Source organism: Melospiza georgiana, chromosome 2, assembly GCF_028018845.1.
Source record: "Melospiza georgiana isolate bMelGeo1 chromosome 2, bMelGeo1.pri, whole genome shotgun sequence".
Classification (NCBI taxonomy): Eukaryota; Metazoa; Chordata; class Aves; order Passeriformes; family Passerellidae; genus Melospiza; species Melospiza georgiana.
In genome coordinates, this window is record NC_080431.1 from 114006872 (window position 1) to 114029080 (window position 22209).

The following is a 22209-nucleotide window of genomic DNA, read 5'->3' on the forward strand; positions in this document are numbered from 1 at the left end:
CCTTGATAAGTCAGACAGATTTGGTCTGTCATCACAAATCAGTGTTCTCATTGGAAAAGTAATAAATAATCACAGAATGTTGAGGTGGGAGGTGCAGGAAGGGGTCTCTGTGGAGATCATCTCATCCATCTTCCCAGCTCCCAGCAGGGCCAGCTAGAGCAGGATGCTCAGAGCCGTGTCCAGACAGGTTTTAAATATTTCCAAGGGTGGAAAGACTCCACAGTCAGCCTGGACAAAGCTCTTCATGCTGGGTCACCCCTGATGTAGAAAATCTCTATTTTCCATGTACCAGTGCATGGGGTTGTTCTTCCCCTGCTGCAGGACTTGGCATTTGCCTGTGCTGAATGCCCAGGATTGGTGTTGGCCCATTTCTCCAGCCTGTTGGTGTCCCCCTGAGTGGTCACACAGCCATCTGGTGTGTCAGCTTGTCCTTCAGCCCTGTACCCCCCAGAGATGGCTTTTTGGGTAGTGATGGTTTCAGCATCTATAGCTGAAGCCCAGGAGCTGTTCAGCTGATGGATTGTGTTAAAAATGCATTTGTGCAGCAGGTTGTGAGTCTGTTGTGTTCAAGTTCAGGTATTTTTGATTGTTCAGGAGTTTAGGGTTGGTCCATTTTATGTTCCAGTTGATCAGCAGGTGTGTTACTGTTGGTTTTTACCTTTAGTCAGTAAGCTTGGATCATTTTAGATCAGAGGCAGACTAGATAAAGGCAAAATGTGAGGCCTTCCACTAGAAAACCTGGCAGGGATTGCAGTGTGGTTGTGCAAATTTCACAGTGTTTTCCCAGGTGTTTTCATGGCTGGAAATGCAGAATGGCACAGAGTGTGGAAGGCTGGGTTGTAGAAGTTCAGCTAAAACTTCTTAGCAATGACCTGTGGCAAAGATATTTCACTGCAGGTTACAGTGGTGTTAGAAAAGCAGCAAATTCAACCCCCCTGCAGTAGCCAGTGGCTGTGGCAGAGGAGGATGGTTGAACCCTGAGCAATAATAACTTAAATTGATGCAGCTAAATCTGGCAGTGTTCATCTCTGGTGCCTGTGCTAGCAGGGAGCCTGTCAGGCAGTCATTAGCTTTGCAAATTCACATTTAGTGCTTGCTGCTCACAGCCTTCTCTGTGAAAAACACCTCCAAGTCCTCAAGTTTTCTTGGTAGTCTTTGGAGAGATTTGCCTGCTTTCTTAAAAAAAACTAAATTGTTTGAAATCCAAACAAGCTGAGAATTTTAAATGACCATTTAGAGCACTGTAATTTCTGTAGCTGTCCTTTACAGTTGTCACTGTGTTTGAAAATGTTACCTAAGATGCCTTTAAAGTTCACAGAAGTCCCTTTAATCATTAGTATATGGTTATTGAATGTTTTGGGCTGTACTCAGCTGTCTTCCTGTTTGCAGTTCTTTTAGTTGAAATGTTGTCTGTATTTTTCTCTGTTAGAATTCTTGTTGGAATTTTTATCACCTCAATATATTTTACTCCAAAACACTTTATTTAGGATGTATTTTTGCTATATTTTATATAGCAAATATGGTGGTTTTGAGCATTACTCTTTTGATATTAAAAAAATAGTATAAAAGCATGTTTCTATTGTTTTACAAAAACCCTGCATCTGTTACTGTGACTGAGAGCTTGTAGTTCCTAATGTTGTGGGATTTGATGACTAATACTGTCCATGATATAGCAGTCTGTCACTATCTGTTACCAAGATAAATTTCATAAAAGAGAGGAAAAAAAACCTTTAGGGAGCCTATTTTGTCATCTTTTAAATATTAAGTCTTACTGTAACGTTCATTTCCAAGTGACATTGCTACACATACTACATTCATAAAAATTAACAGCTTAACAGCTTTTTTTTTTTTAATTGGGACCATTTATGTGTTCTTTCTAGTAGAAGTATGAAAAATAGCTTCAGTGTGTGGTGTTAGCATGAGTGCATTGCAGATAGGCATAATATGAACTGTTCGAGACTTTGTGTTTTGTTTTTTTTTTGTTTTTCTTTTTTTTTTAAAGTTTACCTGATCTGCCTCCAAAATTGGAATGTAGCTTTCTTGAGAGAGTAATGGGAAGTGTTTCACTCTGGTGAAATGTTGCATTTTGATGTGTTTGGTGTGCTGTTGTCTGAGGCATCTGCAGTTGGTGTTTGTAGCAAAATATTTGTCATTTTAGCAACAAAGTCTGTAAACCAGCAAGTCCTTCCGTTTGTGCTCTTTGATGGAGGTGTAGTATTCCTAATGATACTTAATTTCCAAGATAAAGGAAGGCTCATAAAGGTGTTTCACTTGGCTTCTTACAGTCAGTACGGGCTCATGTAATCATAATTTTTCAAGGGAGGGAAGCTAATACTTTGTCCCGTGCAGTTTGCAGACAGCTCAGAAGGTGTTAGGTGTTGTTAATGTGCTTTTTTTCCCTTTCTTTCACACGGACTGGAGATTGAGAGCTCCCTCTTCAGCCTGTCTGCACCTTCATTCAGCAAGGCAGAGGGCTTAGAAGCAGGATGATAGGGAAAAGTGGAGGAGAGACTTGGATTTTTTAGCAGCTCTGAGGTAAATTACTGCATCAGTCTGAACTACATTTACAGGTTCTGAGACAGGATTTCTTCTAGACAAACAAAGCTTTCTGGAAATTCTGCATATGTCTGCTAATAAGAGACTCTGAGAAATACAGTAGCTCACCTGTGCTAGAGCTGGTTATCTGTTATTTCATACTAATAAAAATTATAACTCTGTATAAACACTGTATATGTTAATAGGGTTGGGGTTTTTTCCCTGCCATTCTAATATGTCTGACAGTTTATATTCATAAAGTTGAAGACAGAGATTTCCCACTCTTTTACTGAGTAGCTGATTAGCCCTTGCTTTGTTTTAAGATGTACAGGCATACACATGACAGCTCTGGAGCAGAATTTTGGGCAGAACATCCTTGTTACAGCTGTTGTGTGCATGACTGACATAAAGAAAAATGTCTGGGAGGGAGAACTTTAAAAGATAATCTGCTCAAAGGCCTGCTGAATAGCAAAAATAATATATCTATGTAGTAAAATGGAAGATATTTATATGCTAATGTATTAGATACTGTGAGCTTCAGTACTGCATGTTGACCTTTATTTTAACACACTGTGTGGGAATGCAATAACAAAGAATTGAAAGTACTTCCTGTAGGACTGATTATATTTGGGTGCTGTCTGCAAGTGGTATCTTGAGATTCAAATGTGAATTTGTGACCAAAAGTGTTGGTTTTTAGAACTACTGTAAAAATTGCAGAAAAGCTACCCACAGTAGAAAACATGAAAATATTTTTTTTCTGTAAAAATAACAACAAACCCTAAAACACAACAGATAAAAAGACCAGACAAGACTCCAGACACCTGTGTTGAATAAGCTTAATGCACGGAGAGAGGGGAGTTGTCCTGCAGAATTAGGTTTTTTATATTGGAGCTGCACGGTATTGGGCCTTAAATGTATTCATGTGTGTCAGTTGTTGCATACATACCCTTATTTTATTTGATGTGTTCAGAAATTATTCTGGCTTTATCTCTAATGTGTTTTCTTATCTCTAATTCTGTTGTCTTCTGGCACATTCTTCTTGCTATATGACAGTAGTCAATGGAATCTGTTACCCTGTTGTCTTGATAGTGTTCTCCAGGCAAAAATAGACATTTTTACAGGTAGGAACAGGTGGATGTAACTTGGGGGTTTTTTTTATAGCTGGAGCACCAGATTATTCATTTTTATTTTCTTTCTCATTGTTCTGCATTTGGCTCTGTTTACTATATGCTTACTTCATAACCAGGCTGTTTTTATTCTTTGTAAGTTGCATTGAAGTCCTCAGATGTCTAGTTGTTAATTTTTTTTTTCTTCAGATGCTTTCGTGTTTAAAAAAGTCTTGTCTAAAAGAGCCATTTTTTTGCATCTTTTAGACCCTACATGTTTATTTGTGTTTACACCACAAAAGACCTGGAATTAGTAGCAGTTTGGGATTAAGTAAAGCACAAGAGTTGATTCACAAGGTAACTACAGTTGACCCAGTGCAGGAGAGTGAACTGCAGGATAATGAAGTTGCTCATCTCACAGGAGGGATTTTATGGTAATGCTCACCACCAAAAAGTGACCTGTTAAAGTTCCAAGGGTTTTGTGTGTTGCTTAAGAACAAGGGAGCATCAGAAGTATGGAAATTTGCTGGTTTTTACAGTGAAAGCAGTTTATTAGAACAGGCATTCAGAAGTCTTGCATCACAATCAAAATCAGAATTAGTTAGACAGAAATAAATGCTGGGAGACTGTCGTTTTGCCTTACATAAACAAGTGTTGTCTTAATAAAAGCTGCTCAAGTGAAGCCGTTAGGTGAAAGGAGATGCTTTGTACCATAAAATGCAAAACACTGGCCAAAGAGAAAACTCAGTTTGATTCTTCTTTTATTACGTGTGAATGAGTTGTCTGCTCTGTAGAAACGGGCTTGGTAAATGCTTTGTTTTGCCAAAGACTAAAGTGAGCACTTAAGTAGGGCAAGATAATTGTGGAGGCTGAAAAGTTTCTTTATATCCATCTTCCTTGGTGCGAATGTTGAGGAAATATTTAACAGAGCTCCATTCTGTTCCTGGGGTGAAATGAGGTTGTTGAGGAGGCTGAGAAGGGGTCAGACATAGGGTGCTGGCACAGCAATTAATACTTGTACAAGGAGCTTCCCTTGAAGGGCCAGACAATGTCACTGAAAAGCCACAAGGAGTTGAGAAATGGAGGAGCTGAGCTATTGACTCAGATATGCAAATCTCATTAAGATGCTGTTCTGGAGAACAGTGGGGTGGCAAATGTGCTCATCTTGTTAAACTGCTGCTGGAGTGTAGGGATGAAAAGGAATTGAGGAGGTGATTCAGGGAAGTGGGATTTGGTTAGTCTTCCCTACCAATAAAACTGGTTGCAGCAGTAAATTTTAAGGTGGTTATAAACGAACTAAATTATGTTTGGTAAATTGTTTACATAGTGGAGTAAAATTCTTTAGGCCTCTGAGCAAATTAACAGATAAAAGAGTGCACTATTAGATTAATTATCCTTACTAAGATCCCTAAAGAAAATCTCCTGTTGAGGTCATTTAGAAAAAATAACCAACAACAACAAAACAACAAAAAACCAACACAACCCCAAGTAATTTCTGAGCATAAGTGAAAACCGTGTAATTAAAAGAAGAAAATATGCTAAGAATAACTGCTCTGAGTTTGTTACTAGAAAAGCCCATTGTTAATAGGGGAAAAAAAGAAGAGTGTGCTTCTTGGTCTGGTTGTGTATCATGTTTCCTTAAAAAGACTGTTATCAAAAGCTCTTTTCTGTGCTCTTAGAAATGTAAGTATCTTTTCCCTGTGAGCAATCTTTCTGAAAGGAGAATTAATGAAACATTATCACAAGACTTGAGATTCAGAGGTGTTTATTTCTACTGAAGTGAAACCAGCTGATTTCTCAGTCAGTGTTTCAACTGGTGCATCTCATTACCATCCCAGAGCAGGGATAGAAACCCAGGATCCATCTCAGTTAAAGTCTCCCAGTTGTCCTTTCTAAAGCTGATCTGAGGTCAGGTCCTTGAAGTTCCTGAGTTGATTTGTACTGTTTCTCATTAAAGAAGTAAGAACTATCATGGTTATTATTATTTTTCTTCATTGTTTATTAAAGTGTGTTCACAGCCTTGAAAGAACAGGCAAAGGTCCAAAACTCCAGAAGTCCTCAGGCAGTTCTGAAGAGCCCAGCTGGGCAACTTTGTGTCAGCTGGAAGCTGTCCTTGTCATTTTTATGGTGATCCATGGAAAGACTCATTTGACAACTCTGAAGCATTTCTGAGCTTGAAAGCTTTACCGGTTTGGCATGATTGGGGAAGGCAAATGAGAGGTGTAGGTTAGACTGTAATGTGTATCAAAAGGGGCTAATAAGGCCTTTTTATAGTTCTTTTTGCTTGGGGTTCAAAGAGGGAAAGTGTAGAGCAGTCCACTGAGAAAAGTGACAGGAGACCAGGAGAGACGAGCTGCTCTCAAGGGGCCTTGTAAAACGATAAAAGTACAGGACAGGGAGCAAACAGAGGAATTTTTGCATGGAAAGAGTGATAAGACATTGGAATGGGCTGCCCAGGGAGGTGGTGGAGTCACCCTCCCTGGAGGTGTTCAGGGAACAGCTGAAGGTGGCCTGTGGTGCCATGGTCCAGTTGACAAAGTGGTGTTTGGTCTCAGGTTGGACTCCATCATGCCAGAGGTCTTCTCCAGCCTTAATGATTTGTTGATTCTGTGAAGGTGGTCTGGGCTGAGCAGTCTGGAAAAGGGGCTGATAAATGGCCAGCATTTATGTAATGGCAGTAGATCCATTTCCTGAGGAGTTGGAATGGCAGAGGCTCAGGTGGGCAAACTTCTCCTTGCTCCAAGGGCTCTGTTGGAGCCCAGGGCAGAAAAAAATTTGTTCTGTCCTTACTGAAGGTGCTGCTCCCTGAGCCTGGTCTGGAAAGTCAGTGAATCACTGGTTTGGGAGCTCCATTATCCACAGGAAAGGAGCCTAAATCTATTTGAGGGGAAGCACTTTGTGGAGGAAGGACCTGGATTAAATTAGTGTTTTGTTTTTAAAAACAACAAAAGCAATTCTTGTTTTATTGGGAATTTTATTTACAAACAAAGGACTTCTTTGGCTTCAAGACAGAATTGCTCAGTTCCTCGAAAAGTACATTTCATTGACCAGTGATTTTCACCATAGCAAAAGTTTTAAGAATGAAATTTTAAACACTCTGATTTCACAAGCTAAACACTGCTTAGAATATTCTGTTTTGTTCAGAAGGCAAATACAGAACTCTGCAAGTGGGAAGCAGAAATACATGGGAGTAAAAAAAAAAAAAATGGGAAAATTTGCAGTTCAGAGGGAAAGGCAAGCCTATGAAAAAGTTTGGTGCCACTTGTTTTAATGCTTTTCTTACGTAAGTCAGTGATGTGATTCTGTTTGTCTTACAGCCTCAGAGCAAGGTGATTAGCAAATGAAATAGAGGAAAGATGTAATAGTCATTAAGAAGAGAAAAAAAGGAACATTACTTCTTACATAACATGTAATTAACCTATGAAATTCACTGCCAACCTGTACTATTGAGGTCAAAATCAGAACAGAATTGAAAAATAATTAGAAATACATTTGCATAATGAGAAAATCCATGGTTCTTTTGTAGGATTTTCTGTGTTTCATGAAAGATCTCTGGGAGTATTGCCAGCTAGTACCTGGTTGTGAAAGGCTGGGGTAGGGAATTGCATGATAAACAGGTTGTGTAATTATCTGGCATTACTTGCATTTAAGCATAATGTAAGCTTGACTTGACTTCTTTATATTCCCTTTGAGAGCTCCTCTCTCTGCCCTGGCTACAGAAGGAGCTTGGGGAGGGGAAGCTCAGGGAGCCAAGCTGGGAGTTGTGTGTAACCTCCTCCTTCCCAGGCTGCTGGGCATTGACAGCTGGTTTTCTCTGGTTTTCCAGTAACTCCCAGTAAGAAAACAACTGATTTTATCTGCTGATTGTGAAGGGTGGGAGGTTCTGGTTTGAGGCAGGAGGGCGCCAAGGGGGTGCTGTGCAGCCCAGAGCTTCAGCTGACTCCTTCTGCAGGCACCTTTCAAAAATAAAATGTCTTGTTCCTTCCTCTTTGTGGATTAATTAATTCTGATAGAATTGAGATAGAGTGTCAAATAAATCCACAGTTCCATGTGTTCATTTTAAGTGTGGTTTTTTATTGGTGGAAGAGAGGGTATTAATTTTGTTCTTCTGAATAACTATAATCTCTTGAGCAGTAAAACCTTGTTAATTCTCATACAGCTAATCCTCAAATAATAATTCACTTAGACTGACTTCACAACAAAAATAACTGCTTAAGCACAAATGCTTGTAACTTACTCTGTTTTGACCTGTAAATGGTACCTAAAATCCAAATGTATAGATAACTGGAAGCTGTTTAGGAACTTTTCATTATCACCAAAAAGTCATTATCTCCCAAGCAGAAACAAAAAGGACAAATATTTTAAAAAGTATTGAAGCTAACAGTTCTGGAAAACACAGAAATAATGTTTGGAAGAGGAAAGCCTTTAGACAAAACCAAAAAAGATGAAGAAAAATAATGTTTGCACAGAAGTATCAGAATGTTCAATAAGGCAAGAGTGTTCAGTAAATATTTTTGTTCTGTGCTTGGGAAAAAGGCAGATAAAATGTTCACATCACGGAATGTATTCTCTTGTCAAGGAGAAGGTTAAACAGCAGTTGTACTTAAATTTGGCATTTTTAAGTGAGAGGCCCAGATAACGTGCATCCATGAACTCTGAAAGAGCAAGCCAGAGAACTGTTTATAATTCATATAGGTTTTTTTTAATAGTTCTTGGAAAACAGGAAAGGTTCCAGAGGACTTGAAGAGCACGCTTCCTGAGAAATAGACATAATTCTCTCAGTGTGACATAAGGGTTGAGTGAAATAGTGAAAATATTGAGGTGATTAATTTAATAAATGGAAAGAATTATAATTATTGATAATGACTCTTGGTCCTGGGAAAATAAGTTTTATCCTGTTAACTTTATTTTTTGAGGTAGAATTTTTATTTTAAAATGGAATTAAAATTGATATTGGTGGCTTTAAATCTCCATGATACTTTTTGCGTTTTTTTGGGCATGTGGGATGATGCAGAATCAATCCTGTACCTAAAACATGTCTGGCAATTGCCTGATAAATGTTCTGTGGGTGTTGAAACTGTGTCACACGTGGGCTTCTGGTCAGCTGTGTGTTTAGGTACAGCCAGAGGGAAAGATTTTACCTAAGACTGAAGACTGTAAGCTGTCTCTTAAAAGCTGTGGGAATGTATCCTAGAAAACAGTAAAATATAATTAAAAGGAGTGTTCTAATGAATGTGATGATCCCTTGCTCAAAAGGTCCCATGACTACATGAAATATTCCCAAGCAAACCAGGGACAGGACAAGAGGACATGGTCTTAAGCTGTGCCAGGGGAGGTTTAGGTGGGACATCTGGAGGAATTTCTTCACAGAAAGGATGATTAGACACTGGAATGGGCTGCCCAGGGAGGTGGTGGAGTCACCATCCCTGGAGGTGTTCAGGGAAAGGCTGGAGGTGGCACTCGGGGCCATGGGCTGCTCATGGATTGGACTCAGCGACCCCAGAGATCTTCTCCAACTCAGTTGAGTGACTTGTGTGAAGTTAAGGCACCAGTTGCATCCCTAGTGGTTGATGTTCTCTTAAGCAGGGCAGTTTGGGTTTGCTCCTCAGGGTGAAGCTTCCATGAGTTGGTGTTTTCAGCCCTGGAGCAATTTGCAGTGGTCTGAGTGCTGCAGCTGTGGCTCAGGGCAGGCTGCATGTCCCTGTGCACCCCTGGCCGTGTCCCTCTGAGCCTGACAGCTGCTCCTGCCGTCTCTTCCCACGCTGGGAATGAAGGGTGTTGGCCATGCACCATCCACAACAAGCCAGTTCCCTCTGGAAGTGAATTTTAATTAATGGAGTTTGTCCTTCTCTTCATTCCTTCATCACAGATGACTGGCTATCCAGTTTCTTTTGGGGGCATAAATCAGGCTTGTTTGTCTTGAGCAGTGCATTTGTTGCCCCTTTCAACCACTATGAAATCCTCTCACAAAAACTGCATTCTTGAAACCGGGATTTGTGGGATTTTCAGCACAGGTGCTGTGGTCAAAAAGGATCTTTCACTTTCCTTGCAATGGCTGCAGTTCTGTATTTCCAGAAGTGGTGAGGCTGGCAGTGGATACTCACACCATGGTAGCAAATATTTTTAGTATTTCTGTAGTTTTTTTAATAATTTCTATTGCTCTGTTTGGCACACTAACAATTACAAGAATTGTTCTTTAATAGCCTCTCTTGCCTTGGTATTAATAGTAAGATATTCTGATTCATAGTTTAAAAAAAAATTATAGGAAAAAAGTTATGATAGAGTGAAGCTGGTTTGTTAAAGACAACTTTAAATATTCTGCCCATCTGTTTCCTGTGCCACTTAAATCATGAATGTTTTGCTGTCTCAGCTTTGCTATTCTTTGTCCATTTTCCTCTTAAAATTTCCACATAGCATTTTAGTAGCTTAATAGGAAATTACATCGTGCAATTGGTAATACCAGCTTCAAGTGCTGGGTTTATGAGGTGTCTTTGTTAATCTGATCTTTTCCTTCATTCAGTTTCTTTCCCTTCTCCTCTGCCTTTTCAGACCTGTAATTCCTCTAAGTGTACAGAAGTTTCTCCTCTCTCCATTGTCACCTTCCCTGAAACCCCCAGGTGCTCTTTAAGGAACTTTCACTGTGATCACCTTGCTGTGACTGTAGCAGCTCAAGTCCTGTTAGTTCTGAACAATGTCCCTTTTGCTTCAAGTTCACTTTTCCTGGAGTTAGAAATTTCCTGAGAACTGTTTATCAATGCAAACTGAATTTTGTCAGAGTTCTCCCCTGTTTTCGATACTGTGCATTTGTTTTTGTTGAGTTTATTTCACTGTTTGGTAATGCAGAGGTTTAGTAATGTCTGATACCTGCTGTTTAGATTTTAGTTTCACTTTGCATGGATAGTCTGGCTGTGAGGTTCATGCAGCTGTGGTCAATAAATTTCTGAAGGGTGATGATTTTATATTGCCATGTGATTTTGGGGATGTTTTTTTGGTTGCTTTTTTTGGCTTTTTTTGGTATTTGTGGGGACAGTGAAGCCTTTGCAATAACTACGCCAGACATTAAACACTGGCCAGTGATTTTTCTGCCAAGTTGGATGATGAGTGATCAAAGCTTCTGCATCACTCTTTCACTTCCTTGGAAGTGAAATTCTGGCATTGGACTCACCTAGCACAAGGAATGAGCTGTGTGACACGTGTGCTTTGTGGTGTGGGAGATGTTTGTCCATTTTGTTTGAATTGTTTGTCGTGTCAGTCTGTCTGATCTGATCTCAAGCCCCACGTCCATCCTGTGGGTTCTGCTGGCTTGATTTGAAGCAGTGATCTCATTACTCTGTACCTGGCTGTACATTGTTGCTCAGTTGCAGAAAATTTTTGTCACTGGGAGTTTCATCTGATAAAAATTTGTGTTTTCTGCTGAAGACTGCTGTTACAAAAAAAAAAAAAAAAACAAAACTCAAAACTTCAGTAATCAGTGAATTTTAAGAATATATATGACTAAATTATACATTAGAAACATCCTGTTTTGTGGGATGTAACAACAGTGAATCAAAGGAGGTTGGAAGAAGGATTTGAATAGTGTTTAGTGGGAAGAATTTTGAAGTAGTTGAGTAATTTTTAACAAGAATATAAGAGATGGTTTTGTCAGTACATTTCCAGTGATGGTGACTGGATGTTGACTTCAGGCTAAGCTCAGAATGAAGACTTTTAAGGTCATCCATTATAGGAGAAGTAACACATCCAGTGGGTCCTGCTCACCTGGAAATCTCCAGGGAGAGGCTGCAAATGCAGGCAGAGAGGTTCTCCCTGGGGTCACACACAGGAGCATTGACAGCAGCTCACTGGGGTAGGGCCTTTCCCTTATTGCTCCAAAAAATGGATTATACAGCAGTGGCTCCTTCTGCTTCAAAATGTGGAAGGCAGGGAGGGGTAGGTGTGGCTCAGTTCAGTGGCTGCCGTGGAGCTGTAGTTGGGTTTTGTGACTCAGCAGTTTTTTGGTTGAGACGTTGTCATTTTCTGACTTCTGCTCTGCTGCCTCAGCTCCTGTGGAATGATGATCCATCTGCTAAGGTTCTTCATTTGCGGTTGAAATGTTAAATTTTCCTGTTAAATTTTATCAAAATGTGTCACGCTTGCTCTTATTGGAAATGGCTGTATTTTTAACTAATAGTGGTGATGTTGCAAATTCAGCAGGCAAAGTGGGAATAAGTTTGAATAATATCAAATTATACATGGAAAATTCTTGATTAAAACACGGGCTTTATTTGCATCTTAAATTACAGTTTCTCCTTATACAACATTATTTTGCATAAGAGATTACACTGATACACATTTATTTTATTTGTCAAGTATTGACAGAGACAGCTCTTGTTTCCTTTTAGGAATCTGGGTAAAAATGGCTTATCTAACAGTAGTATTCTCTTGGATAAATGCCCACCTCCACGACCACCGCCTCCACCGTACCCTCCCTTGCCAAAGGACAAGCTGAATCCACCTACACCTAGTATTTATGTAAGTAAATCTAGTGGCAGAAGTGCATTGCTGCCTGTCTTTTGTAATTGTTTGGATATCTGAATTACATAATGTAATTATTTTAAAGATGTCCTGTTCATCTCTGAGTTCTAATTACGGTGCTCTCCAGACTGGTATATAGGCAGGAGAAATGCCAGCCTTAAAGAAACTTTTGGGACATAGTTTGACTCTTAAAGTACCTGTAAATTAGGAATTTCAGTAGACAAAAGGAAAAATACTTCAGTTTTTTTACTTTTAGTACTCAAAATGTTGGCAGAATAAGCACACAGTTCATTATATACAATGCACATTATTTAAAAAATGTATGTACATTTGCTTATAAATGAGCAAGTAATTAAACTAAACTCCCATAGCAATCTGCTTCAAAACATAGTGAAGAAAAATGAATAAAAGTTGAGGTGACGTCAGGAACAAAATGTCACCAGGAAAAGGCAGGGTTTAGTTGAGTAGTATTTTCTTATCCAAGCATTACAACTTTTGTTCTGAAAATAAAGTTTCATAATAGCTTTATTGAGCTAACTTCCTTAGTAATAGAAGAATAAATTACAGGATATCCACTTCCTTAATAGCAGCAAAATAAATTACAGTGTGTCCATACAGGCAATGTAAAAAGCTGAAGTTGGCTTTGGTCACCTCAGTTTGGGGACCAGAAAAGGCTGGCACCTGGGTCTGAGTGTGCTGAGAGCTGGGTTAGGATGCAGTGGTGCTTCCAGATGTTTTCCAGGTGTTGCACCCAAACTCATCTGCCTTAATAAAAGTCCATCCCAGCTTTGTTGAGTCCTCACACAGCTGGAAAGTCACCACACTGCCACAGACTGTGCAGTTGTGCCACTCTTTGGGAGCTCCCTGTTGTGTTTTGTTCATTGCTAGAAATGCTTTCAGCATTCTCAAGGATTCCTAGCAATTAAAAAAAAAATCAGGAGGGAGGCTATGGCATAAAATTGAGGTTATAGGTGCAGAGAAGCATAAGAAAATCAAATCAACCTTTCTGGTTAACATGAGATATACCATGAGAGTAGTCTTTTAATTATACTGTTTCTTGTATACATTAGCTGTAAAATTAGCACTTTTTTACTTCTGAAAAGAAACTGTATTGCTCTTCAGAGAATTCTGTAGATTTAGGGAATGTACCAGGCTACTGTCAGATAAAGAAATTAAGTTCAGGAAACCTGAGTTGCAAAGCTGAAGCAACCTGGGAATAATTCTTGCCAAGAAACAAATTACAGTAACAAATTAATTTCAGGAGTGAACCCAGCATTTACCATAGCAGGAATTGTATGGTGTAGCTGTTCATTCCCCACAGTGCAGGGAAATGCAGAAAATTTCTGTTTTCTTTCTGTTATTTCTCTTTTGTTTTATCATTCTTTCTTGTTTTAAAAATAAGGAATAATCTAGATTGATCTGACATCTAATATTCCATTATAATTTTGCAGTTGGAAAATAAACGAGATGCTTTCTTTCCACCTTTACATCAATTTTGTACAAATCCAAACAACCCTGTTACTGTAATACGTGGCCTTGCTGGAGCGCTTAAATTAGGTAAATTTACCTTTTTTTTTTTTTTTTTGTAATTTGGGGAGGAATTAATGTTTTTAAAAAGAAGTCTCTCAGTTCTTAGAAGTGGATATTTTTTTTCTATAATACTATTTTACCTGTATATTCCAAGTCGTTAGGATAATTTTTCATTTCTCAGTTTGCTGTTGTTTCTAATTTCAGTCTTGTCAAAAAAACACTCACCACAAATACAGCAGATTTTGTTGAGCCCAGTGGGGAACTGAGCTGTGGATATGGAAGTTTACATCCAGACATTTTCCTATAAGAAACTGGATGCATGTCTTTGTGTTTAGATCTAATGATCTGTAATTTGACTGTGTGCAATATTTTGAAGTCTCTAGGTAGATAAACTACCACTGCTGGTAGGGAACGTGTTTTATGATGGAAGTAAATTCATTAAGCTCTGCTCTGAAAAATACTTTGTTGGTAATAGGTTTGAACATTGTTTGCTGATTTGTTTAGCCAAGGCATGTAAAATGTTTCTTGTAAAATAGTCCATGGCTGCCAAGTTTTTTTCTAATTTTCTACTGGATATGTGGAGGAAAGTTTTTTGGATGTTAATAATTAACATTCAGGTGGACAGTGTTGTGCAGACTTAGGTGGTAAAAATGATTTTAGACTAAACTTTTGATAACTTCAGGCATTTTCCTGAAATTGTTTTATTTTATTTTACCTTCATTTATTAATTTCATTGCTATTAATTAGATCTAGGACTCTTCTCTACTAAGACATTGGTAGAAGCCAATAATGAACACATAGTAGAAGTGAGGACACAACTACTGCAGCCAGCAGATGAAAACTGGGACCCCACTGGAACAAAGAAGATCTGGCGTTGTGAAAGCAGTAGATCTCATACAACAATTGCTAAATATGCACAGTACCAGGCCTCCTCATTCCAGGAGTCTTTAAGGGTAAGTTAATTGCTATTTTCAAGTTATTCACAAACTCCATACTGACTCTGGAGCCAATTAATAATGGCTGTTGGGAAAAGCAGAAACTGCTAAGGAAAAAGAGACATTTCCATTAGCATGAAGAGCACAGGTAAATTTTCAAAATCTGTTTTGAATAGAGGAACAAATAGTATATTGTTCTTCCCAAATGCTTAGTGTAAACTTAAGTTTAATAATATTAAACTCTTGGTTATTACATACTTTAAAAGTTTGTTAGTTTAAGCTTTTATATTATAATGTCAAAATTCACATTAAAATATTTAGGACTTGAGGCTTTTTTACAATTTGGATTGCTTCTAATTTCACATGTTTTGAAATCAGATTTCTTTGTTCTTCCCACTCTTCTGAATTAATTTGGATGTGGCTTATTAGAAGTTTACACTAATACTAGTCTTTTGTTGGGTTCCAAACATAACAGCTCATATTTAGTTTAGAAGTTTTTAGGCTTATGTGACAGAGTGAAGTATTAGAAATAATATTTCCCCTTCCTGCCTTGGCAGAGGGGTCGGACCCCATGATCTCCAGAGGTCCCTTCCAACCCTAACTATTCTCTTACTCTGGAATTCTGTGAAATGTGATTTTATTGGTATTTTTAACATTTTATACTGGAGTTATGAGAATATTCTTGAAATTGGCTATGAGCACTCCTTGGAGGCTTATGTTACCTGGTGTTGCAAAAAGATGGGGCTAAGGTAGAACTAAGACAAGGAGATCATTTTGACCAGTTGTTTGTTAGAAAATAGGGAAAAGGTCTTTGTGGGGAATTGACTATTGCAATTTTCACTGCCCTTACACAGAAACAGGAATGATTTCAGTAGGAAGGGAAAGAGAAATTCTAAATTTAAATTTTGTGCATTAGAGGAAAGGATTAGAAAGAAAGAAAATAATTGCTAGTTGAAGGGAACAGAAGGGAATTTAGTCATAAGGCTTTGAGCTGGTAAAGGATGAGGAAAAGAAACAGGAATACCATGGGAAGTGGGGGGCACAGAAATCTTCTAGAACCTGGGATTTTCCTCCCTCTGCCATGATAATAAATTTCAGGAGGATCTTGGCTGAAGGTTTCTGTGCCCCCTGAGCAGTGGCACCAGTGTTCTGTTCCTGAATGTCATTCCAGAGGGGCTGGAGAATGTTACATCACTGGAATATAATAGCTATCTATATCTGTTGATCTATATATTTTTTTTATTTATATATAATTTAGCACATACCACTGAAAGCCTCAGCTTGGGATTTGCACCACAATGTGTCCTGTAGAGTGCTCTGATTTTTTTTCCTCACTTTTACCAACTGGTGGTAAAAATGCAGTACATAAAATAGTTTTTAAGAGTGATGATTTTCATTTTTCCCCTGGAAATTAGAAAGACACTGTACATGTGTCCTTTGCCTAACACTGCTCTGACCTGTCCTTAGGTGACTCTGCAGTGTTTAAATGAAAGCTTTATTTCTTCTTTCTATAGCCACAGTTCTCTTTGGCTTGCCCTAAGTGATCTTTTTTCTTTATTCCTCTAACAGCTATTGCATTGCTTTTCTAACATGTCTTGCAGCATTTGATAAATCCATCATCACTAGGTTCCTTTTTGTTTCTCTTTGTCCTTCATTCAAAGGATGAATAGGACTTTCTCAGGTACACAGGGCACTTTGAGATTTAACAACAATCCCATTCAAAGCCAGAGATCTTTGGACAGAATCCAGACAGCTCCTTCTTCTTTTTGTCTCTTTCCTTCCATGTCCATATACTTGCCAAAATAGAAGTCTTTAGAATAGGGTTTTGAGCACAGTCTGCTAAAAAGATCAAATTGCATCATTTAATACTGGTTGGATTTTTTCCACCAGTCGTGGTCTCAGCTGCTGCTAGTGCTAAAATAGCATATGGCTATGAAAAATTCAAAAGATTTTATATAATGGATTTTATTAAATTAGTTTTATAAATATTAGTCATCCTAATTTCCTGTCAGAATACCTGCTTGACTTTGCAGGGAGGTAGATGTTCTTATTTGAAAATATTAAGAGAATTCTTTAATACTGGATTCCAGGTCACCCTCAGAAAGGAGCAAGCCAATATTCTCATTTCCAGCTTGAATGCAGGCCAGCAGAAATATTTACAGTGTAGACATTTTCTGTTGTCCTGGCCTGAGTGTCATGGAATCTGCAGCCATGAAGAAATTTATTTCAATGCATTTGACTGACTTTTTTTATTTTCTTCACAATGAAGAAATGTTGACATAAAATCTTAGACGTAGATCTTTCAAAGTTTGTGTCAGTATCTTGAAATAAATGTATTTATATCTCTGTGTTATCACTTTATACCTATATATTTTATATGTTCTTTTGTGTATGTATGTATATATACGTGAAAACATTTCAAAATTGCGTTTTATAGGAGGAAAATGAGAAGAAGAGTCACCACAAGGACCACTCAGATAATGAATCCACATCTTCTGATAAGTAAGCGTGTTATAACTCTGTTCATTCTGTAGTTGGTTCTGTGTGCTATTTTCCATCATTCCCTTTTCACATTTGCCTGATCCATTTGTTACATTTGCAGCTCTGGGAGGAGGAGAAGAGGACCTTTTAAAACAATCAAGTTTGGGACCAACATTGACCTGTCAGATGACAAGAAGTAAGTTGATTACAGTTTCTCCTGCTCACAGTGGGATTCTAGATGATGATAATCCTTCTGGAAATCCAGTGTGGTATTCTCAGACATCAGTCAGTCTGCTGATGAATTCCAGTTTCCACATGAAATGGTTACCTTTGCTCTTCAAACTGTTCTTACAAGTCCTTCTCATGCTAAAAAATATTTTCAAACTTCTCTTCCCAGGATTTTTCTTTGTCCAGAAATGAGTTGAAACATTCTTTCTAGTCCTCCTTCTAATTCATTCTCTTTGTTTCATTGTGAGGCTTTAAATTGTTTGGTTGCCACTTTATTACTTCTGAAAACACACAAATTTTTAGTTTTTGTGTAAAAATTGTAATATTAAAGTTTTTTTTTTCTTTTTTGTCTGAAGTTTTGTTATTCATGGGTTTTTTCCTTTAATTCATACTGTCATATGTTTTCACCTTTACATAACTCTTGCTTCTTTATCCAGTAAATATGTAGGTAAGACCAGACCAATGCTTACCTGTGGGTAAGCCATGATACCTCTCAAGAGCCTCAAAACCAAAATTGAGTATTTTTTAAACTATTTATGTGGGTAGAGGAAGGTAGCTTAGAAAATATTGGAAATACTGTGAAAGCATGTTTTTATTATAATAAAAATTATTTGGTTCAATCTCTGGTTAATACACACTTCCATCAAAGATCCAGCATGTCTAAGCTGTGCAGTACAAAAATTCTGATCTAGTTCAGTCATGAGAAAAGAAGAAAAGTTGATGTGTTTGGGGAGTAAGGACACTTAAGATGATGACATCTTTTGTGGCATGGAAGGTCAATGTGTGCATCTGTGGATGTGATTAGAGGTTGCTACAGAATTTTAGATATTGAAGCCATTTTTCTATAAAGGAAATTCTATCTGTAGATGCAAACTAGTTGATAATAAACTGTTACTCTGAGCAAGCCATTGGGAGAGAGACTTCAAATGAAGTTAAGCAAAGCCAACCTGGGGCTCATAGGGACCTGGATTTTGGTACTTGAAGTAGTCCTTGTAGAATCCTGGATGGATGCCAGATCTTCTGATCTGTAGTTTCAGCTTTGGCTACAAAATTATCTTTCCCCTCAACTAGCCTGTCAGATTTGTGATTGTATTTGGAATTATTTTAAAATTGAAAGAGTAACACAGATACCTGTGCTAACAATTTTTTGGAAATGTTTATGTTTCCCAGACTCTTCTAAGAGTTTCAGGGATTCACAGTTTGTCAATTTGCTATTTTGCTGCAGGTGGAAGTTGCAACTCCATGAACTGACAAAACTTCCTGCTTTTGTACGTGTGGTATCAGCAGGAAATCTTCTAAGCCATGTTGGTCATACCATCCTGGGCATGAACACAGTGCAGCTCTACATGAAGGTTCCAGGCAGCAGGACACCAGGTGAATATAATCATCATAATCCCATTAAAAAATCAGGTTCTCCTTTGGGGTGTTGGATTTAAATGCACTGCAGATTTCCCATACTTACAGCATGCCTAAATGGGATAAATACACATATTCAATATTTTTATAGTTCTTACTTAACTGAACTCTGCATGCTCAAAGCACTTAGAGTGGAAATTTCTGGATTTCTGCAGTGCTAGGGAATTGTCCTGTTGACGTCCTGCATGCAACAGTGGGTTCTTTAAGGAGAGAACGTTGGGTTTATAAACATGGACAGTATTTTTATTTTACATACCTTGGAAGCTTCTAGAGGCTTCCCAAGAGGATCTGGTGCAGTCCTAGAAATCAGGGACTTCCACTTTTTTATATTTTTATTGTCTGAGAATAGGACTCAACCCTCCATGATGAATTGTGCTCTGCTGGGGACCTGGACTGGGACTTCAGGAATCTGGAATAAATTTCAGGGTCTTTTTTTTTTCTGAAGTAGATCTGCAGAAAATTCCATTAGGGATTATGGCTCAGTTTTCCAGCTGTCTAAAGAAGATAAAATACTGGGCATTTCTACATGAATTTTGAAATATCTTTCAGAAAGACTTTTGTACTCCTTGTCTGTTTAGTGCTTGAAGTCACAAAGTTTTGCACTGACCAAGACTGTCAGGAGATAGCATGAAACACAAAATCTGAGCTTTTGAAGTATTTGTTTCTACAGGAGGTAGGAACTGCTGAAATATTGGTCAGATCCCCAAGATTGGTAGTTCCAGTTTTGTTTTCCACAAACTAACAAAAGCAGAATTCTCATATCACTGGTAACTTAACTGTGTGAAGCACCTAAATAGTGTATGTAAGTGTCATATAAAATACATAAAAATACTTAAAATGTGGTGTAAGTTTTTTTAGAAATTGTGTCTTTGCATTTCCTGGCACTGTTTTGATAGAAAGGCCTTGCATAAAGTGTGTTTACTTTTGTCTTAAATTTCAGGTCATCAAGAAAATAACAACTTCTGCTCAGTAAATATAAATATTGGTCCAGGTGACTGTGAATGGTTTGTTGTCCCTGAAAGCTATTGGGGTGTCATGAATGACTTCTGTGAAAAGTAAGCTGGACATGAAGTTTTTCTCTTACTTTTATCAAATTTTTTGTGCCTGTCTCAGATCTGAGGGGGGAAATTACTGAGGGTGTTCAAAGGGGATATTATGGGTTTTCCATGAAGTCAGAAAAGTCTTTTAAATGCAGGTCAAAATGCAAAATCTAGAGTTCATACAAAATACCACATTTGTACAATATACAGAAGCTTGGGTTGCCTTTGACAAAACAAAAGCAGAATTCTCTTGTCAGAAGCAAATAAAGAGTCACTGGTATTTTGGCATGTTTTCTTGTTGCATTTAGAGTGAAAGCCTAATTTGTTCAGACCCCAGGAGGTGCTGTGGCAGGCTTTGCTTAGACTTACATATGTGTAACACCCTGGAAAAGCTGAGGTACCCTGAGCATTGGGGAACTACTCAGCCACCTCTAAGATTAGGATTTCTCTGCTGTGCCTTGTGTAGAGTGGTTTTTAAAACAAACAGAACAATACAAAAATAAAAACAATACAAACAATACTTGTTTGTACGTGTATACACAAAAATAGAGGGAGCATCAGTTGTGTCCCCTAATCATGCCAGTACTCAGACAGGAGGCTCTGAGGTTGATTCTGTGGAAGATTTTTCTTACCCAACTGGGTCTGGATTAAGCTTTTGACATCAGAACTTTTCCAGAGCTCTGTGAATTCATCTCAGTGTCTCTGTATTTTCTGCCTGCCTACTGACAGCTGTTCTTATTACATCCACCCTTAAAAAGATCATCTCAAAAATGTAATTTCCACTGATGGAATAGTGATGTCTCTGGAGCAACAGGCCTCGTTACTTGCATGTCACTGTTCTTCTGAGGCTGACAGAGAAAGTGAGAGCTTGGTAACCTCACAAAATGTCTACAGTGCCTCTCCAAAGGCACTTGGTTGTCTTTGAAAACTCTGCATTGCAAATAATCTCTCATGGTGCAGTATAAAAGATTGTAATAGTGAGATAAGGATAGGAGAGGAGTGTGGATTTTGCATAACCATAGGGGAAGACTTCATAGTTAGGAAATTCATATGGAGGCGTTTTTCCATGCTGCTCAGGAGGGTCAGCAGTTCTTGGCTGAGAGCACAGACCCATGGACCACAGTTAAAATGTTGCTTGTTGTGTGGGCAAGCTGCACATTGGGCAATGTGAGTACGTGTTCAGAACAAAAAACATCCTTGGGAGCTGCTATGGTCTGTCCAGGAGGCCAGGCAGTGATGGAAAAAGCAGCTTTGGCCACCAGTGCCACAGTGGATCTGAGCAAGGGTTAGTCTGCCTCAGCATCAATAAAACACTGGGAAACTTAAAGGAAAATAGAACCTAACTGGAAGCTGTAAACTGACTTCACATGGGCAGGTGGATGGGAAGGTGTTCTAATGTATTGCAGGCTGTGAAATGTGGAATTGTGGTCAGGAATTTTACAGATGACACTTCCCTTTTGGCTACTGTTTGTGGGTCACTGAACACATTCATGGTGATGCTCATTTTTCACAGGTAGTTTTATTGAAGTGTCTGTCACTAACGTTCCACTGGGAAATGCTGAAGACTTTATCTTTGCTCTTGTTTCAGGAACAATATGAACTTCCTAATGGGATCTTGGTGGCCAAACTTGGAAGATTTGTATGAAGCCAATGTCCCAGTTTATAGATTTATTCAAAGACCAGGGGATTTGGTGTGGATAAATGCTGGCACTGTTCACTGGGTTCAGGCCATTGGCTGGTGCAACAACATTGCCTGGAACGTTGGCCCTCTCACAGGTATGTGTGAGCAGTGCCTCTGCTGAGCTCTGTGTAGGTAACATATTACTGCACATGGCACAGAACCTGCCAGTTCTTACTCATTTGCCATGCTTTGCTAGATGAAAAAAACCCCAATGTGTTGTATTTTTAAAATATGACAGCTTTTTTTGAAGCTTTAAAGAATTCCATTGTGAGAGGAAGAGAAAGCAGCAAGAATGTAGCCTTGGCACTCAGGCTTTGAATGGGCTTGTAGAAGTAAAATGTGTGTATTAATTTATATACTGTCTTCTTAGGACATTCTTAACTTTTTCTCCCAGATTTGTTCTACCCAGCAAACTGCACTATGGATTTCATATAAATTAAAGGACTAGTGCTCTAATATTGGTGGGAGAGTGGGTACCTAATAACTCTTTGGTGAGAGCATCAGGAAATGCAAACAGCTGTAAAATATAATTCATAAGGAACATTTGGTTTCTTAGACCTACCACTCTAGAATTCTTCAGTTTTGATCCATGGTCTTGGAAGGATTTTTATCTGTGAGTGTGGAAGGAAATTCTGCTACTAAGGCAAGAGTCTGTCAAGTGTTTGAAGAAAATGTACTTCCAAAAAAACTTCTGTTTTCTTAAGTAGTTTAAAATATGTCTTTATATGGTACAATAAAGAGTGCAT

The 22209-nt window shown here is 38.4% G+C and overlaps 1 protein-coding gene across 6 annotated transcripts in view; it reads left to right on the forward strand.

Annotated features, from left to right (window-relative positions):
* The window catches only part of KDM6A (lysine demethylase 6A), a 153230-nt gene that overhangs the window by 118747 nt on the left and 12274 nt on the right, over positions 1 to 22209 (forward strand). For all 6 annotated transcript variants that reach the window (XM_058043110.1, XM_058043121.1, XM_058043111.1 and 3 more), the window contains 8 exons: positions 12020 to 12149; positions 13604 to 13709; positions 14430 to 14635; positions 17055 to 17119; positions 17220 to 17294; positions 18552 to 18700; positions 19683 to 19797; positions 21371 to 21558. In XM_058043110.1, the coding sequence (XP_057899093.1) occupies positions 12020 to 12149; positions 13604 to 13709; positions 14430 to 14635; positions 17055 to 17119; positions 17220 to 17294; positions 18552 to 18700; positions 19683 to 19797; positions 21371 to 21558 (1034 nt within the window). The remainder of the gene's footprint in view (positions 1 to 12019; positions 12150 to 13603; positions 13710 to 14429; positions 14636 to 17054; positions 17120 to 17219; positions 17295 to 18551; positions 18701 to 19682; positions 19798 to 21370; positions 21559 to 22209) is intronic.